This window comes from Girardinichthys multiradiatus, chromosome 24 (genome assembly GCF_021462225.1).
Source record: "Girardinichthys multiradiatus isolate DD_20200921_A chromosome 24, DD_fGirMul_XY1, whole genome shotgun sequence".
In the NCBI taxonomy this organism is placed as follows: Eukaryota; Metazoa; Chordata; class Actinopteri; order Cyprinodontiformes; family Goodeidae; genus Girardinichthys; species Girardinichthys multiradiatus.
This window is the reverse complement of record NC_061816.1, coordinates 2,396,019-2,416,542: the sequence shown is the minus strand read 5'-3', so window position 1 is coordinate 2,416,542 and position 20,524 is coordinate 2,396,019. Positions and strand designations below refer to the sequence as shown.

The 20,524-nt window shown below is 41.0% G+C and overlaps 3 protein-coding genes across 8 annotated transcripts in view; 1 reads left to right on the top strand and 2 right to left on the bottom strand.

Moving 5' to 3' along the window:
- Nucleotides 1-9,549, bottom strand: part of LOC124861448 (zinc finger protein 25-like) — a 47,302-nt gene extending 37,753 nt beyond the window's left edge. Inside the window, exons 1-2 of the mRNA XM_047355237.1 lie at nucleotides 9,315-9,549; nucleotides 8,406-8,591 (exon numbers count right to left, since the gene is read on the bottom strand). Coding sequence (XP_047211193.1) covers nucleotides 8,406-8,591; nucleotides 9,315-9,453 — 325 coding nt within the window. The 5' untranslated portion in view covers nucleotides 9,454-9,549. The remainder of the gene's footprint in view (nucleotides 1-8,405; nucleotides 8,592-9,314) is intronic.
- Nucleotides 1-20,524, top strand: part of LOC124861426 (gastrula zinc finger protein XlCGF57.1-like) — a 1,067,819-nt gene that overhangs the window by 419,880 nt on the left and 627,415 nt on the right. The window lies entirely within an intron of this gene.
- The window catches only part of LOC124861417 (gastrula zinc finger protein XlCGF57.1-like), a 364,644-nt gene that overhangs the window by 143,837 nt on the left and 200,283 nt on the right, over nucleotides 1-20,524 (bottom strand). The gene's annotated exons all lie outside the window — the stretch shown is intronic.

Here is a 20,524-nt window from a genome sequence, read left to right as displayed (position 1 = left end):
ACAACACTGTTTACAGTGGGGGTGGGAGGCTGCTGACCTCGACTGGGGACATTATCAGGTGGTGGAAGGAGTACTTTGAGGATCTCCTCAATCCTGCCATGACTCATTCCCTGGTGGAAACAGAGGCTGGGTTCGCAGGGTCAGACTCTTTCATCACCCAGGCTCAAGTCACCGAGGTGGTTAAAAAGCTCTGCGGTGGAAGGGCTTCTGGCCTGTATGAGATCCGCCCCGAGTACCTCAAGTCTCTGGATGTTGTGGGGCTGTCATGGTTGACACGCCTCATAACCGGAGGGTGTGTTCCAACTACAGGGGGATCACACTCCTCAGCCTCCATAGTAAGGCCTATGCCAGGGTATTGGAGAGGAGAGTCCGGCCGATAGTCGAATCCCGGCTTCAGGAGGAGCAGTGTGGTTTTCGTCCCGTCCGTGGAACACTTGACCAGCTCTATACCCTCTACAGGGTACTCGAGGGTTCATGGGAGTTTGCCTAACCGGTCCACATGTGTTTTGTGGACCTGGAGAAGGCATGCAACTATGTCCCTCGTGATGCCCTGTGGGGTTGCTCCAGCAGTATGGAATCGGGGGCCCTTTATAGGGACCCTCCAGTCACTGTATATTTACGGGACTTCACCGGGACCTGTTCCCGGTGCATGTTGGACTCTGGCAGGGCTCCCCTTTGTAACCGGTCCTGTTCATAACTTTCTATAAACTCTTGTATTGTTGTTGCCTTCAGCCCCCTTGGGAACTCTGAGGACGCGTATATGTTGTTTCGCCTTGAGCGGCCTCCAGATCGGTGAACTGAGCTTGAACTTTTTCCTGCAGCAGCAGCGAGCGTGCTAGTGCCTCTATTCTCTCCATGTTAAGGTCCTCCATGTCCACGACCCTCTGTGATTTCTTTCATCTCGGCAACCATTTTGTTTAGCTTTCCACCCATCTCTTGTCGAAAATCCTCCCAGTTCTTTTCTCAGTAGGTCCATAGTTTTGGTAAAATCTTTCTATACCTCCGCCCATGATACCTGTCTGTAAACGCAATGATGCTAGCCTGAATAGCCTCCATGACCTCGTGCTCAGACTTGTTGCTAGTGTTGCTGTCTTCATCCAACGTTTCGTGTTGTAGTTCTGTGGTTTGTTGCAATTTCCCTCTAGTCTTTCTCTCCATTCCACATCCTATAGTACAAACCAACTTTTGTCAATTTTAAACTTATAATTTGTTAAGGGAAGATCGACCCTCTAGGTGCTTTTAGCGTATGGAGCCATTAAACTCAGTACCATATGGAAGTCGCTGCCCACGTTTTCACACACTAGAACGTACTGATAAAATCAGATGAGAAATGTAAACATTTTTGTTCACTTTTAAGTAAAAGCTTTTATACATTTATACGCTTGTTTGTCCTGAATGAAATGCAGTGAATCATGACATTTCTGTACCGTTACTAAGTTACTGTTAGAAGTCAAGTAGTTTTACACAAATACAGTACAAATGCTTAATGAGATTGTTGTGGAAAATTATTTTCTTTTTAATACTCTGAACTTCCCTTTACCTCTCTCCTCTCTGACCTCTGTGTTTTGTTACCCTAGAGGAGCTGGTCTGTAAATTCATTATCAGGAGGTTTATGGTTAACACTCCAACAAGGACCACATCCACATCAATTAGTTTTTTGGTCTGTTATCACTCCAGCCTCTCTAAGCTTCATTTCAGCTGCCTCACTGATGCTACAGGCCATTGAACTAATGTCCAGCATCCCACCTATCCTAAATGTCCCACTTATGTTCACAAAAGTGTAGAAAAGACTGTCGCTGCTGCCAATTCTGTGAACTTTCTGATAAACAACAACTCCTGAGTCACTACATGAGTCTTTCTCTGATGTGCATACAGTCTCAGCATCTGACATGTCATCAATTTGGGTTTATGGGGTGACCTGTACAGCCTACCTCCGAATACAGAATCTACTTGTTTCCATCAGACCAGGGTTGGGAAGAGTTATTTACAGAGCAGTTCTGTTTGGTGTGGCCAGGGGCAAAACAGGCAAATAACAGTCTCTCAGACATGCAGGGCGAAGAATTAGTGTGACTTAATTCATAACAGACTTTGCAACCTGTCTCTCTGGTGTGTCGCTCACGAGGTGCACCCCGAAACCTCCCACCCCGAGTAGGATGAAAAGTGTTGCGCTGCTGAATTCTCTCCCATCATCTGCTGAAACATGTCAACCATGCGAGTGAGGAGTCTCTCCTCTGAATGTTGAAGATTTTGTGTCACAACTGGTACGGAGTCTCAGTTTCTATCATCATGGGGGCCACCCTGACAGGAGACAGACGCTGGAGAGGTGCACGAAAGTTGATTTACATGGCATTGCGATTGGGGAAAGGAGGGTGAAGGAAATTAGCGTGTGACAATGCTCAGTGTGACAATGCTCAGTGTGACAATGCTCAGTTGCTGCCAGGCTAGGCAATGCTGGGCTGGGCTGCTCAGGGGAGGAAATGACCTGACTTCTCAGCTGTTGAGCACTAATGGTTCTGCCAGCTGCCCTCAACTCTCTCTGGTAGTCATCAATCCTTAGCTGAACATCAAATGACATCCACTCATGAATTGGCTTACACTTTAAAGTGCAGGATAACTCCGGGTCAGGGCAGTGTTTGACGAACATGAGAGCCACATCATCATTCATGCTCTCTGTCTGCTTTCAATGTTTAAGTAGGTCATCAAGAGCTAGGTCTGCTGCCTTGTTTAGTCTTATCCAATAGTCAACAGGGTTCTCCTTGAGTTTGGGAAGAGTGCCATAGAAGTCAACAAGAGGGAGACATGACGGAGCTTCACTGAAGTAATGGAGAAAAACATCAAATATCAGCTCAGGATTATTCTCAACATCAAGTGAAGGACAACTACGCAGGGCAATCTGTACCAAATCTTTGGCTTTGCCCATTGTTAGGTTGAATGTATATACATTGATGTTCACCATTATCACTCACATATATTTCTTGTCTATTCTAAAAGGTCACATGCAGATGTTACCCAGCGTTCTGAAACATTCCACTTGTTATCTTGGTCTATGTGCAGCTGGTTTTGCAACACCCGAAAGCAGAACCAGCTGTTCCTGTTTCCACTCTCTAAACTATGCCTGATATGTCTCGCATACACTTCTGTAAACCTGAACACTTGTTTACTCTGCTGTATAAATAAAGTCCGTCGAGACATCACACCTCTGTAGTCCACTGCAGATCAGTGTGATTACCCTTGCAGGCGAGTAAAAAGTCTCTGTGTTGTTCCTCTGAGTCTGACTGTTGGTTTGAGCTGATCACTCATTCCACAACCCAACACCCATTAAATGGCACATGACCTCTTCTCCTTGACCACACGTAGGTATGCCTTGTTTTCTGAGGTGCATTTTAGTCAAGTCAATCTTGAACTGAACATTGGTCAGTGTTGTCACATCATCAGGTTTAACATGGACTGTCACATGAGGTAGGTCATATCTGTTACTGTCACAGTGTGAGTTCTGAGTGACAAAGGTAGGCTGGGGTTCATTGTTCATATTTATGACAGCAGCTGACATTAGTTTAGATTCATCAATTTGAGCACCCAACTGCCCAACCATGTCTGTAAGGTGATGAAGGGCATCAACACCACTGAGGGGTGTGGAAGTTGGGGGAACCTCCCTCATGAACTCATCAATAGAAGTACAACCCTGGCTCTGACCTAGCCCTGATTCAGCACAACCATCATATGTGAGCTTTGAATGTCCAACAGCCCCACTGTCAGCATCACTGCTGAACCAAACACCTCTACCGTTAGGAAATTTAGGAGTAGTAAACCGATGCATTGCTAACACACTGGCTACCTTTAACATTCAAATATTTACAGAGCTGTGTACCCAATAAGAGAGAAAAACAAAACTGAAGAACAAGTTAAATGGGAGCCAAAAATAGCACAGTGACAATAAAATTCCTTTTTTTTTGTTTTCGGTTACATGTACACATGGCAGAGTGTAACTAAACACAATCTAACTCAGTAAAAAGGGCCACCAAGTCAAATATCTAAATAAATTCAAACTTTAAATACAGTTTCATTTTTTCCTCCACAACAATCTGAGCTATGGGTTTGGATCCTATCTCTTTAACTCTACTAAATAAGCAAAACCCTCAAAGTAAAATATGGAGATTTAATACAACATTGCTTAAGGAAGAAGATTTTATCAAATATTTTAAAGATGATTGTACTTCATATTTTGAGTACAATGACCTGACTGGGACATTAACACCTGTTCTATGAAAGGCAGGGAGAGCACTGATGAGAGACAAAATAATCTCATTCTCATCACATAAGAAGAAAAAGAGAGAATAGTCAGGAATTAGAGGAAACCATTAACTTGTTAAAAGCATTGAAAGAAGACGAAATGCTGGGCAAACTACGGAAAGCAAAACTAGAAATAAATCAAACTATTAACACAAAAAACCCAATTCCTACCAGAAATACTTCTAATAGAAAACTTTGAACATGCGTTTGACTCTGTCCCTTCTGGTACCCTGTGGGGGACACTCCAGGAGTAAGGAGTTCTTTATTGGGGGCCATCGGGTCTTTACAGGTGAAGAAGGACCTATTCCCTGTGGGTGTTGGACAGCCAAGAACCAGAAAAGGTTGGGTTTGGGGACCGGTGGATTTTGTCTCTCCTTTTTGCTGGGTCCCTCTAGCCAAGACCTGCAACATGAACTGGGGCAGTTTGCAGCAGAGTGCAAGAAGGAGACCCAGGGGACGGCCCAAGACACGCTGGAGAGACTATGTCTCTCTAAGCCCCAGGAATGCCTTGGGCTTCCCCAAGAGGAGCTAGATTAGGTGCCTGGGGAGAGGGAAGTCTGGGAGCCTCTGCCCCCCCGACAAGGATGAGGTGGAAGATGAGTACGAGCTTTATAACGAAAGCCGTAATGCTTCACTTGTGAAAGTAAATTTTGGGGGATTCTTCTTTGCACTCACAACAATTCTGAGTGCTACTCTGTCAGACAGAACAAGAACAAAACAAGATCTAGACGTTCTCTACAAAAAATTCCAGGCACTGGGGAAGTATTTAATAGTATAAGCTGGATTTAATTGGTGAAAACAAGAAAAAGTCTGTTTTTAAATTAGTTTTAAACACAGCAAAGATGGAGCTTGCCTAACCTACAGCTGCAGCTAATTTTACATTTTAGAAGCCGTAGCTGCAAAAGCTCAGGCTCCTCTAGATTTATGAAATTTCTTTGGTGAAATCATCAATGCCCCAATGCCACTGAGATCACCAAGGAGAGGTTAACAGAACCATTAAGTTTTAAAAAAGACCGACTTAACAGTCTTCCACATAAATATAAAATCACTCAAGGACTGTAGGGCACTAAAATATGAGCAGCAGTGGTGGAATAATTCACAAAACACATGGACTCACCTGTAGAAATCCATGTTTCAGTCAAGCAGAGAAAGTCAAAATCCTGGGTCAGGAAACAATACTTAAGGATAAAAGTTTTGTTAATGATGGATATTGCCTTCACCAGAGCTATCCTGATGGGTACTGGGTCCGGAGAAGCAGCAGTTGGAGAAGCAGGTGAAATATGTCCAACATGCTGCAGATTCCAGAAGTTGACACCTTGCCAGCACAGATGTAAAGGAATGGGGCAAGGGGGATAGAACACCTGATCCAAGCAGACAACAGCAATGACCTGTTTGAAGAGTTTCAGTCAGGTTTCAGAGCTCATCATAGCACTGAACAGCTCTGCTGAAAGTCACTAATGATATTCTTATGACCTCAGATAATGGACTTGTGTCTGTACTGGTTCTGTTAGATCTCAGTGCTGCATTTGATACAGTCGACCATAATATTTACTTAGAAAGGCTGGAATATGCTGTAGGGATCAGAGGAACAGCGCTGAATAACTTGGTGTTATTTTTGACCAGGACATGTCATTTAAATCCCATATTAAACAGGTTTCTAGGATTTCCTTCTTTCATCTCCGGAACATTGCCAAAATTAGAAATATCTTGTCCAGGAGTGACGCTGAAAAACTAGTCCATGCATTTGTTACTTCAAGGCTGGACTATTGTAATTCTTTACTATCAGGATGTCCACAAAATGCAGTTAAAAGCCTTCAGCTGATTCAAAATGCTGCAGCAAGAGTTCTGATGAAAATTAAAAAGAGAGATCATATTTCTCCTATTTTAGCTTCCCTTCATTGGCTCCCTGTTAAATCCAGAATAGAATTTAAAATTCTCCTCCTCACATATAAAGCCCTTAATTATTTAGCTCCATCATACATCAGAGATCTGATTGGTCCATATGTTCCTAACAGAGCACTTTGTTCTCAGACTGCAGGTTTACTGGTGGTTCCTAGAGTCTCTAGAAGTAGAATGGGAGGCAGATCCTTTAGTTATCAGGCTCCTCTCCTGTGGAACCAGCTCCCAGTTTTAGTCCGTGAGGCCGACACCCCGTCTACTTTTAAGGCTAGGCTTAAAACTTTCCTTTTTGATAAAGCTTATAGTTAGAGTGGCTTAGTTTATCCTGAGTTATCTCTGTAGTTATGCTGCTATAGGCTTAGGCTGCTGGAGGACATAATGACAACTTTCACCCTCTCTGCTACATTCTCCTACTACTCACCAATTTTGCATTATTTGCTGTTATTTCAGCTTTTAACTTTATGTTCTCTCGTTTTTCTCTTCCTTTATGTTACACCTGGCCTGACTGTGTCTACCTGTGACACCTTTCTGGAGGGGGACATCGGCCAAGCTTCTGCTGACAACAACTTAATGCTCACCTTCTACAGATGATCCACATAGCCCTGTCTTTTAGTGTTTAACCCTTTCTCTCTCCTAGACATGGCTACTGACTGAGCTTTTACTGTAACTAATTATATGTGCTCTCTTTCAGACTCTAAACTTGAAAACTGGCTCAGAGTTTATCTGTTCTTTCTTTCTACATGAAACGACTAAAGGAGCTACATCCATTAACATTTACTTTTCCTTCCCATAGAAAGTACTCCTGGATCAGTGCTTCTTTGTTCTTTTTGTGTCTCTGCTCTGTTCTCTCAAACCTCCAGTCGGTCGTGGCAGATGGCCGCTCACACTGAGCCTGGTTCTGGTTCTGCTGGAGGTTTCTTCCTGTTAAAAGGGAGTTTTTCCTCTCCACTGTCGCTACATGCATGCTCAGTATGAGGGATTGCTGCAAAGTCAACGCCAGTAACTGTCCACTGTCTCTACATGCTCATCCAGGAGGAGTGAATGCTGCAAGTCACTGACTGGATGCAATCTGCTGGGTTTCCTTAGATAGATAAACTTTTTATCCAATTTGAATAAATAACTGAATATGACTGAACTGTTCAATGGTTAGGATTAATTGGAATGTATGAACCTGACTTTGTTCTGTACAAAGTTGAATGTGCTGACAACAAAAATCATCAATGGAAATCAAATTTATTAACCAATGGAGTCCTGGATTTGGAGTTACACAGAAAATTAAAGTGGAAAAACACACTAGAGGCTGATCCAACTTTGATGTAATGTCCTTAAAACAAGTCAAAATGAGGCTCAGTATTGTGTATGACCTCCCTACAACACCTGGACATGCTCCTCATGAGACGGTGGATGGTCTCCTGAGGGATCTCCTCCCAGACCTGGACTAAAGCATTCGCCAACTCCTGGACAGTCTGTGGTGCAACGTGATGTTAGTGGATGGAGCGAGACACGATGTCCCAGATGTGCTCAATCGGATTCAGGTCTGGGGAACGGGCGGGCCGGACCATAGCTTCAATGTCTTCATCTTGCAGGAACTGCAGACACACTCCAGCCACATGAGGTCTAACAATAACAACAAAGTTGATTATCGTCGACCATGTTCTCCGCATCTATTGTCGATGCTGCTGCCCGTAGCTGTGGCTGTAAGATCTGCGATGCCTGTTGAGGCAGCCGTTAAACTCAGTACCATATGGAAGTCGCTGCCCACGTTTTCAAACACTAGAACGTACTGATAAAATCAGATGAGAAATCTAAACATTTTTGGTCACTTTTAAATAAAACCTTTATACATTTATACGCTTGTTTGTCCTGAATGAAACGCAGTGAATCATGACATTTGTGTATCGTTACTAAGTTACTGTTAGAAGTCAAGTAGTTTTACACAAATACAGTATAAATGCTTAATGAGATCATTTTAATTTTGCTTATTAAATGAAAAACAGTCACATTGTGTTCCATAACAGGATTAGGTTTGCTGGCCCAGATATGTACTGTATGTATATATGTATCATTCATTTAATAAAGTCAACTCTGAAACTAGGGAAACGTCTAATTTCTTCCTCCTTTTTGTGAAGCAAATCTACTTTTGATCATAAAAGACAACCAGATGCACCAGACTGTTAGCTGCCAGACAGGAGACACACACACAAACAAATCCTTACTCTTGATAGGAGCTGCAGTTAATGGAAACCTGGTATCAGTCTCCTCCTTCACAGTGAGCTGCTCTCCTTCCTGACTGGTCCAGAGTTCCTCCTGTTCCTCCTTTATCTGGAGGGGCTCTGGCTCCTGCTGATCCACATCAGGACTCTGTTCTTCAGGAGCCTCTTCTTTAACATCTGCTCCCAGCACTGAAACACATTACATGCATTATGAACACTTTCTGATTCAGTATATGTGATTCATACTGAAAATATACAAATATATAACACAGATTAATCCAGTTATGGCTGTTTTATTTTGAAATAACTAAAAGGAAATGATAACTACATAAAATCAGCTTTATTGCCAAGTTTGTTCAGAAAAAAAGACATTTGACTCTGGTACATTTTGTTCTCAATAATAAAGAATATCTTCTTAAATGTAGATATAAACACAACTGAGTTTACAATAGAAGATAATGTGAGATCAGTCCAGGTATGCATGGTGTTGTTCTGGATCTCTGACTGTCAAGAGTTCATCAGAGAAACAACCTGGAGGAAGAAACTGTCTCTGTGGAGGCTGGTTTTAGCAGACAGCGCTCTGTAGCGCCACCTGAAGGTAGAAGCCTAAACAGTTTGCATGGTGCAGGGTGTTTGGTACATAACATACAGCTCCTCTACCGTAATACACCATGGATGGACGCATCTGATTTCTACCGTCAGCGATCGTCGGCTCACTTCACCGCAGTTAGATGATCCTCTGTCGTTTCAAACTCTAATATTTCTGAGCTGGGCTCCAGAAGCTCCTGCTGATGTTTCACTATCCTAACAACGAGTTCTAATTCAGAGGAATAATCCACCAGCAGACTGAAAACGGCTCCTAAACTTTAACTACCATCCACACAGTTGGCATGAAGAAGGAAACATCCAAACCTAATCTGGGCTGGAAAACATCATCCATCATCTGGTGTCTCTTCCTCTGCTGCGTCCTGCCGCTGTTTGAGCTCCTGCTTCCCTCCAGTTTCTTTGACCAGATGTTCCTCAAGCTGCTGGACTTCTTTCCAGAGTTCATCAACTGCTGCTGCTGCAGCTCTCTTACAGCTTTATCAACACTCCCGCTTCTGGGCTGCTGACGAACAGAGAACAAAGGATGAATAACCCGGAAGAGATCCACGTGTTTGGGAAGAGGGGGCGGGGCCAGCGGAACCGGAAATGGATGTATTGTTATTGGACCCGAGTAGCTAAGCGCTACTGTAATTCGAATGTTCAATGTTGTTATTTTTTCGGACAACGAATTAATTACCTTTTTGGCGGCTTTAACATTTTCAAAAAGTTACCAAATTTGCTGGAGGCGTCAGTCGCGCGTGAATTTTACGTATTTTGGAGGTTTCGCCAAAGTCGCAATAAAATGACTCCACAGCGCCCCCCCGGAAATGTTTAAAGAGCCTCTTCATTGACTTTACTTTATCGTACATGTATGAAATTCGGTAAACATGTAGAACTCCCCGAGCCCTACCTAAAACTATTCTTCTTCTTCTTCTTCTTGAGATTGTTTGGCGTTTAGATGCATTATCGCCATCTACTGTGCTGAAATGTGAGCCAGAGTATCTAACTGACCTATTTTATTTTCTTGCAAATAATCCCGTTTGTTTTAAAAATCTTATAAATACTGTATTTATCATTTCATGTTTAGCTAGTACTGTATTTACTCTCAATGCTTCTATATCATACTTCCTCAATTCTTGCTTTAATTTTTCTCTACTCATCCTATATTTTTCACACTGAATTACAAAATGCTCTACTGTTTTCAAATCCATTCCACAATCACATCTGCCTGTTGGATGTTTACCCAAGATATGTAAAGTTTTATTTAATCGTGTATGTCCTAATCCTAATCTTGTTATGACTGCCTGTTCTTTTCGATATTCTCCAATTACTTCCATTTTACCTACCGATTTTTGTATTTGAAATAGATGTTGCCCTTTGGTTCCCTCATCCCAAAGCTGCTGCCATTCTAATTTTACTTTGTTCTTAAAAACAGATTTTATTTCAGATTTACTAAATGCAATTTCCATAATTCTATCTTGATTTAAAGACTGTTTGGCTAAACGATCTGCAACTTCATTACCTTCTATTTCTTTATGAGCAGGAACCCACATGAACTTAACTATTAAGTGAAATTGTATAAGTCTAAATAAAATGTCATAAATTTCATATACTAAATCTATATGGCTTTTGGATGAGAAACCCATAATCGACATCAAGGAGGACAGTGAATCTGAGCAGATAAGAAGTCTTTCTATTCTGTTTTGTTCTACCCATTGTAACGCCATCAGAATTGCAATCATTTCAACTGTAAAGACAGCTAAATGATCTGATGTTCTTTGCTTCAATGATATGTTTAGATCAGGAATAAAATATGCAAATCCTGCTTTAGCTGACTCTGAATCCTTAGAACCATCTGTATATATTACAAAAAATGATCTGTATGTGTTCTCAAATCTATGATGTACTATATCTATCCAATTCCTCTTATCTTTATAAATCTGCATTTCTTTATGGATATCTAGATCAACATCAATGCCAGGAAACAACCAATAAGATGTAACTGAATAGGGTACAGCAATGCTATATCTCTTCCCTTGTAATCCCATTTGATTACCACATGTTTGCTGCCCAAGCAAAACAGTCTACTTTTGCGTTTCGATTTTCCCAGCACGGCTGTAAAGGTTTAACTGCTGGATGTCTTTCTATCCTATGTCCTTGTAAGTTTGCCCGATAATTCATCATAACTTGTTTATATCTTAGATGCAAAGGGAGCTCTCCTATTTCCTCCTGTACAACCACATTTGGAGAAGTTCTCATAGCCCCACAACATAATCTCACTTGATTCTGAATTATCTCTAATTTATGAATCATTGTTTTTGCAGCCAGTTTATATACTACAGATCCATAATCCAATATTGATCTTATCAGAGCGATATCATTTTTAGAACAGTTTTATCTGCCCCCCAATCTGATCCTATTAAGCACCTTATTATATTCACAATTTTCTTACATTTCCCCTCAATGTATCTTATATGGTCACCCCATAGAAGTTTTGAGTCAAATAATATTCCAAGAAATTTAAAGTTACTGTCATGATGCGGTTTTGGTGTGGACCAAAGTGCAGACAAGTGCTTGGATGTAGCATCTCAAAGCAGTCTTCAGCTTTATTCAAAGGATTCCAAAAAAAAAACAATGAAAACACTGCAGGTACAAACATGAGTGAATCCAAAACATACATGTGTACTCCTTGCAGGAACAAAGCAAACACATAACTAACTCCTGGTGTAACAAGCGGGCAGAACAGAGTATGAATGAACAGAGGAACCGGCAGGGAACAATGAAACAAAACCAACTAATATACAGAGGGAGAACAAAGGCAGGTAATCAAAGGAACTAAGAACAGGTGAGACAAGGAGGCTGGGAGGCAGAGGGAGCAGGTGAACATAATACAACCAAAGCATGAGGAAAGGGACTAAAGACAAGACAGTAAGCAGACCAAGATAAAAATAAAGCATAAGAATCAAGGATCAACATGAACTGAAGGAAACTGAGAAACAGAAGGGAACACAATAATCTAAGCACTTAGCAAAACAGAAACCATAAGGAAACCCAGACTACAAAAGTAAAGAAACCTAAGTAAACAATAACTAAAGCTAACCTATAAAGGAGAGGGTGGAAAAAAAAGAACTAGAGGAACAAAGCTAAGAAGAACTGTAGAATAAAGGGAACTTAAACTGTGTAAAAACTAAAAGGGGAAAACAATTGATGAGAGGAGTAACAGAAAGGAAACTAATAAATGAGAGTGCAAGGGAACCAGAGAACTAAGAGAAATAATAATAATAATCATAAGGAAACCATTCTAAGAAAATAAACAGGAAAGCAACGCCAAGGGAACTAGGAGAGCAAACTGGGGGGCAGAAGATAACCCAAAACAGAAAACCACAACTAACATGAATACAAAACACAAGTAAGAAACATCTAGCTAAAAAGGTAAACAAAAACACAGAACCACAAACAAAGTCCAAACGTCACATCCTGAGAGTTACTTACTTCTACCTCTTGAAGCTCATCAACAGAATGCCAAGAGTGTGTGGAGCAGTAATCAAAGCAAAAGGTGGCTACTTTGAAGAACCTAAAATATAAGACATATTTTCAGTTGTTTCACACTTTTTTGTTCAGTATATAATTCCACATGTGTTAATTCATAGTTTTGATGCCTTCAGTGTGAAGCTACAATATTCATAGTCATGAAAATAAAAAAAAACTCTTTGAATGAGAAGGTGTGTCCAAACGTTTGGTCTGTACTGTATCTTATATGTTCACTCCATAGAAGTTTTGAGTCAAATAATATTCCAAGGAATCTAAAGTTATTTACTTTCATACACTAATGTTACATTTTTTCCCCTTCTCCATAAAGCCCAATCATCAGCAAATAATGATTGCATAATACCCTGATCAACTCCGGAAAACATATAATTAACCATAATCGAAAATAATAAAGGACTTATAATACTGCCCTGTGGAGTTCCATTTTCTACTCTATATTTATCTGACTTTGCTACGCTCATCTGTACCTGAATAACTCTACCTAATAAATTTTTTTAATCCAATTTTAGGCTCTTCCTCTTAGTCCCATTTTATGTAGTTTTATAGGTAATCCATCCTTCCATACCATATCATATGCTTTTTCAATATCAAAAAATACCCCTGCCACCATTTCCGTATTAATTTGGGCTTTTCTAATATCTGATTCCAAACACACAATAGAGTCCATTGTACCTCTTCCTTTTCTAAACCCACTTTGATATGCTGACAGTAATCCTCTACATTATACATAAGATGTAATCCTGTCAGTTATCATTCTTTCCATAATCTTACCTAAACATGATGTTAGTGCAATGGGTCTATAACTTGAAGGATTTCTATCTAAAACTCTGATGCAATCACGTTCTATAACAAACAGGAAGTTGGCCATTTTGGATTGAATTTGCAATTTTGACCCTAATTTTGCAATTTATTGCTTCTATATTTGATCTAACTCCTCCTATAGATTTTGATCAATCAGTTTGAAATTTGGTCAGTTTTTGCAGAACAGATGGGGGATGTAAAGTTAACAAAATTGTGAGTTCATGAGCATGTTGAAGGGGCGGAGCCTGACCTAGTCTCAGAGAAATAAAACAACAAATTGTTACATCTTCTACAAGGAAAGTCGCAGAGACACGAAACCTTCTGGTATTTATCCACATCTGCCCCCGAACAATCTTCAATGGTCAAATCCTTGCATCATCGAAGGCCCGCCCCCTGAGAGCAGGAAGTGTAGTGTTTTGCTTTGAAAGGTCCAAATTGGACCCACGTCACCTAATCAACATGAGACTTTCCCCACTGACAGATAACAAGATGGTCTTGTTGGACTTCTCAGGTTCTACAAAAATATATCTTGAAAACCCTAGAGGAAGTTGGCCATTTTGGATCAAAGTCGCCATTTTCTCTCGTTTACACACGTATCTGAGCGAACTCCTACAGTTTTTGACTTACAGACTTCAACATCACTCAGTATGCTCTTAAGACATTGGGGATCATCCAAGCCCTGCCCCTGACAACCAGAAGTGTAATGGTTCACTTTGGATGGTCCATATTTTATCCCCTTCATTTAATCAACATGAAACTGTCCCCAGTGACAGATAACATGATGGTCTAAGTTTCTCTCCAGTACTGACGGGTTTGGCTGGAGGGTATGACCATGGAGGCGTGGCGAAATGCGACATCACACCATAGCCTTAGGTTTGGCTTTAAATGACAAATGCATGGTCCAATTTATTCCAAACCAAATAAGATTGATCTTTGTCAACCCCGAAACAACTCTAATGGATTAAATTGGAATTTGGATCAACGGCGCGCCCTAGGAAACTTCAACTGCTTTATCTGCCTCATACATCATCGGATCCTGACCAAAATTTGTGTGATTCATCAGTGAGGACTCCTTAACATATTAGCTTGAATGGTGATATCAAATAAGCCATGCCCACTCACAAAAATGACAACTTTATTTGCTGATTTTCTCTCCTTTAATTCAATTCAGTTTATTTATATAGCACCAATTCACAACACATGTCGTCTCAAGGCACTTAACAAAAGTCAGGTACATACATTCTGAAACCTCCAGCAGAACCAGAACCAGGCTCAGTGTGAGCGGCCATCTGCCACGACCGACTGGGGATTAGAGAGAACAGAGCAGAGACACAAAAAGAACACAGAAGCACTGATCCAGGAGTACTTTCTATGGGATGGAAATGTAAATTTTAGTGGATGTAGCTCCTTTAGTTGTTTCATCTAGAAAGAAAGAACATATCAACTTTGAGACAGTTTTCAAGGATAGAGTCTGAAAGAGAGCATATAGAGTTAGTCACAGTAGAAGCTCAGCCAGTAGCTATGTCTAGGAGAGAGAAAGGGTTAAACCCTGAAAGACAGGGTCATGTGGGTCATCTGTAGAGGGTGAGCATTAAGTTGTTGCCAGCAAAAGCATGGATGATGCCCCTCTCCAGAAAGATGTCACAGGTAGACACAAAGTCAGGCCAGGTGTAGCTTCTAGGAAGAGAAAAGAGAGAGAACATAAAGTTAACAGCTAAAATAACAGCAAATAATGCAAAATTGGAGAGTAGTGTGAGTAAATGTAGCGAAGAGGGAGAAAGTGATCATTATGTCCTCCAGCAGCTTAAGCCTATAGCAGCATAACTACAGAGATAGTTTCAGTTCAGTTTATTTCCTCATATAGCGCTTATTTGCAATAATGTCCTCTCAAGGCACCCCACAAAGGGTCCGGAATGGCGCGGGGCCACCCCAGAACGGGCCACGTTCTGGAGCCTGAGATAACAGAGTTTTTTAGGTCATTATACATTTGAGAGGGTCCCATGTTTATGGGGTTTTAATTTTGAACCTCCATATCTCATGTGGATGAACCTTTCACAGTCACAGCTGTAGATGTTAGTTTTGAAGTTTTTAAAATATCTTTTGCTCTCTGATAAATGCTTTTATTCTGAAAGCAGTTATAAACCTAGATGTTCTAATGTTTAGTACTCCAGCCCCATAAAAACACTGTGTGAGAGCTGGCTGGTTCGTCTAGCTTGACTACAGCCTCTGATGCTTGAAGAAGGGTCACTTTAACGGTTTTTAAATGGCTCACACTAAGGACCTTGGAGACTTCAAGTGAGTGTTTTGTCTTCTCAGAAAGGAGCTAAACTTGTTTTAGATGCATGAAGTCCAGGCCTATGCGGTACTAAGGCTGGCTGGGAATGGATAATGGTTAGAGTTGTCAGTCTCTGGGTTCAGGAAGTCTCTCCACAGATAAACTGTCTCTTGCTCAGTAGTCAGCCCTGGTCTTCATTTTACTGTCATCAGGAGAAGATCTGGATATGTTTGACCTGAAGAAATACTCTGCTTCAAAAGGAGGCTCTTCTAAGGCTCCTGCCACTTTTCAGTTTTCAGCTCACCATCATGACAAGTGAGAGAGCTGGGCCTGTTTAACAATAATCTGCAGGATTCAGGACTCAAGCTAATGGTTCGGGCACTGGGGAGTCCACACTGTAAACTATAAATTCTTAGGTCAGACCACATTTTTATTTTACTCCTTCTCTTGCGGTTGTGTTAAATATCTCCTAGGAATAACTTTGGAGTTTAAAAAAAGCTATGTTCATGATTGACTGTATTATGCTTTTTGATCACCAATATGACATCTTAAAGCTCGTTTTAAAACACAGTTATATGACAAAGAAAGAACTGTACAGCGCGTTAAAGCAAAAATATTTCCAGTTTTTTTATATTTAAGCAACCAAATAAGCAGCTTAGTTTCAAGACAATTAGTGCTGCAGTTGTACAACTGTGTTCCAGTCCATGGTAATGATTACATTATACAACATTTTAAATTCTTTACATGTTGAAAAAACTACATTGCAGTGACATGATAAAGGTAAGAAAAGTTGGACTACAGGCTGAAATTAATGAGGTTTCAGTTATTAGTTTAAATAGAACAATCACAAGCAACTCAAATAGGCTTTTAACCTTAATATAAAACAACTAAATCAGCATCTATGCAGGTTTCTTGAAGTTTATTCCAGATTAGTGGAGCATAATAACTAAATGCTGCTTCTCCATGCTTGGTTCTAGGGATGCAGAATAGGCTTGAACCAGAAGACCTGAGTGGTTTGGAAGGTTGATACAAGAGCAATAGATCTTTAATGTATTTTGGTGCTAAGCCATTTGGTGATTTATAAACTGACAGAAGTATTTTAAAGTCTATTGTCTGAGATAAAGGGAGCCAGTGGAAGGACTTTAGAACTGGGGTAATGTGCTCCACTTTCTTAGTTTAAATGGATATGAAACCTCAAGATGAATTTGATCATTTTGAAATTTTATATTAAATATGTGTTTGATTTATTCATTGATCATTTGGTGACGTATGAGGCTCAGAACCTGTCAGAGTAAGCGCCTATCAGTTTGTGTCAGTATTACATCTCACCTAATGGAATGAAAGTAAAGAAGGTAATTATTATATGCAGCAGTGAAAACTGATCATTGTCCTATGAACTTCAAATTGATCTTCAAAAATAACAGATTTTTTTTTTTCCTCAGTGTTACTGTAGTTGCTGTTGCAAATATCTTACCTTTGCTTCTGCATAATGTTACCTGCCAATCACTAGCTGTACTCTGCTGGTCATTTGTATACATATTATCCTTTGCTTTATTACACCCATCTGTGAAACTCCTGAAGTTTGCAAATGACACCACTGTTATTGGACTAATCCAGGACAGTGATGATTCTGCATACAGGCAGGAGGTGGATCGGCTGGTACAATGGTGTGCTCCAAACCACCTTGAACTGAACCCGCTTAAGACTGTGGAGATGATGGTGGACTTTCAGAGAACACAACCTCCACCATCCTCAACAACACTATCTACTGTGGACCACTTCCGGTTCCTAGGAACCGTCATTTCTCGAGACCTCAGATGGTCCTCAAACACAGACAATGTTCAGAAGAAGGCCCAGCAGAGACTGTACCTCCTGAGGCAACTCAAGAAGTACAACCTTCCCAGGAGCTGCTGGTCATCTTCTACACTGCCATCATCCAGTCTGTCGTGTCTTCATCCATCTCAGTGTGGTTTGGCGCATCCGCAAAACAGGACAGGTTTAGACTGCAACCAACAATCAGGTCTGCAGAGAGAATCAGCAGCGCTGACCTTCCCTCTATCCAGCTAAAATTCCTGCAGACCCCACACACAAACCTGCACACAAACTGTTTAGGCTTCTACCTTCAGGTGGCACTACAGAGCACTGTCTGCTAAAACCAGCCTCCACAGAGACAGTTTCTTCCCCCAGGCTGTTTCTCTGATGAACACTTGACAGCCAGAGCTCCAGAACAACACCATGCATACCTGGACTGATCCCACATTACAGGTCCTTCTCAAAATATTAGCATATTGTGATAAAGTTCATTATTTTCCATAATGTAATGATGAAAATTTAACATTCATATATTTTAGATTCATTACACACTAACTGAAATATTTCAGGTCTTTTATTGTCTTAATACAGATGATTTTGGCATACAGCTCATGAAAACCCAAAATTCCTATCTCACAAAATTAGCATATCATTAAAAGGGTCTCTAAACGATCTATGAACCTAATCATCTGAATCAACGAGTTAACTCTAAACACCTGCAAAAGATTCCTGAGGCCTTTAAAACTCCCAGCCTGGTTCATCACTCAAAACCCCGATCATGGGTAAGACTGCTGACCTGACTGCTGTCCAGAAGGCCACTATTGACACCCTCAAGCAAGAGGGTAAGACACAGAAAGAAATTTCTGAACGAATAGGCGGTTCCCAGAGTGCTGTATCAAGGCACCTCAGTGGGAAGTCTGTGGGAAGGAAAAAGTGTGGCAGAAAACGCTGCACAACGAGAAGAGGTGACCGGACCCTGAGGAAGATTGTGGAGAAGGGCCGATTCCAGACCTTGGGGGACCTGCGGAAGCAGTGGACTGAGTCTGGAGTAGAAACATCCAGAGCCACCGTGCACAGGCGTGTGCAGGAAATGGGCCACAGGTGCCGCGTTCCCCAGGTCAAGCCGCTTTTGAACCAGAAACAGCGGCAGAAGCGCCTGACCTGGGCTACAGAGAAGCAGCACTGGACTGTTGCTCAGTGGTCCAAACTACTTTTTTCGGATGAAAGCAAATTCTGCATGTCATTCGGAAATCAAGGTGCCAGAGTCTGGAGGAAGACTGGGGAGAAGGAAATGCCAAAATGCCAGAGGTCCAGTGTCAAGTACCCACAGTCAGTGATGGTCTGGGGTGCCGTGTCAGCTGCTGGTGTTGGTCCACTGTGTTTTATCAAGGGCAGGGTCAATGCAGCTAGCTATCAGGAGATTTTGGAGAACTTCATGCTTCCATCTGCTGAAAAGCTTTATGGAAATGAAGATTTCAGTTTTCAGCACGACCTGGCACCTGCTCACAGTGCCAAAACCACTGGTAAATGGTTTACTGACCATGGTATAACTGTGCTCAATTGGCCTGCCAACTCTCCTGACCTGAACCCCATAGAGAATCTGTGGGATATTATGAAGAGAACGTTGAGAGACTCGAGACCCAACACTCTGGATGAGCTAAAGGCCGCTATCGAAGCATCCTGGGCCTCCATAAGACCTCAGCAGTGCCACAGGCTGATTGCCTCCATGCCACGCCACATTGAAGCAGTCATTTCTGCCAAAGGATTCCCGACCAAGTATTGAGTGCATAACTGTACATGATTATTTGAAGGTTGACGTTTTTTGTATTAAAAACACTTTTCTTTTATTGGTCGGATGAAATATGCTAATTTTGTGAGATAGGAATTTTGGGTTTTCATGAGCTGTATGCCAAAATCATCCGTATTAAGACAATAAAAGACCTGTAATATTTCAGTTAGTGTGCAATGAATCTAAAATATATGAATGTTAAATTTTCATCATGACATTATGGAAAATAATGAACTTTATCACAATATGCTAATATTTTGAGAAGGACCTGTATATATATATAAATCATATAGGAGTCAGGAAAGATTAAAGCAATTCCATTTAAAGGAAGATTAATTTGCCAAGAAAAATGTAAAACAACCATGATTAAAGTAAGAATAGGTACGACTTCATGACAGCTTTGTCATAAATGAAGCAGGTAGGATAAAAGTGAGATGCTGGAGGTGCACATTGGGACCACATGTGGTGAAGAAACTGCTGCTAAAGAGCCAGAAAAGTAAAAAAAAAAGGTTTATTAGTCAGCTTCAGATTTTAGACACAGTCCCAGAGCGCTGTACAAAACAGGTAAAATTAAATTAAGGATCCATATAAACCAAATAAAATATTCATCATACAATCACAACATAAAACCCTGATAAACCAGAAGGGTTTTCAACTGGTTTCTAAAAACGTCCTGTCAGTAAAACAAAGACTCAAACTATCACCAAGATTTGGATCCACTGGCTGGTTGTTCCTCTTAGCTTTTAGCCTGGGATGAGGACCAACCAACAGATTCTGAGCAGCAGTTTGGTTACAATATCACACATGATCTGGAGGCTGGACATTTAGAGTTCTGAAGGGGAGCAAAAATTATTTAACACTAATCCTAATATCTGCTAGAAGCCAGTGTGAAGAACATAAAACCAGTGGGATATGACTTCATTTGCATATTTTTTTCTGCAAACACCAAAACAGGACCATCGATGCTGAGCGGTAACTCCTCCCACTGCAGCAGAGGTCTTCTTCAGCAGGTGAATGTGGGAGTGAAGTCTTCCTCCATGGAATCAAAGGTTGCCGCATCTGCCATTTGTGACTTTTATAAACTTAATACAAACTCCATGTAGAGGTGCAACTTTAACAGTTTTGTAAGGTTTGTCAAAGTGGAGTTCAGTGTTTTGTTGCTTCTGAGACAAAAGAAGAGAAAAGACAGCTCCTGGTTGGATAAGAACCCAATAAAATATTACGCTTAATGAAGCATTATTCCTTGTTTTGTCACAGATGGCTGTAAACAGATATAAAAATTATTACAGTTAAAGTTAACAGAAAATTTGA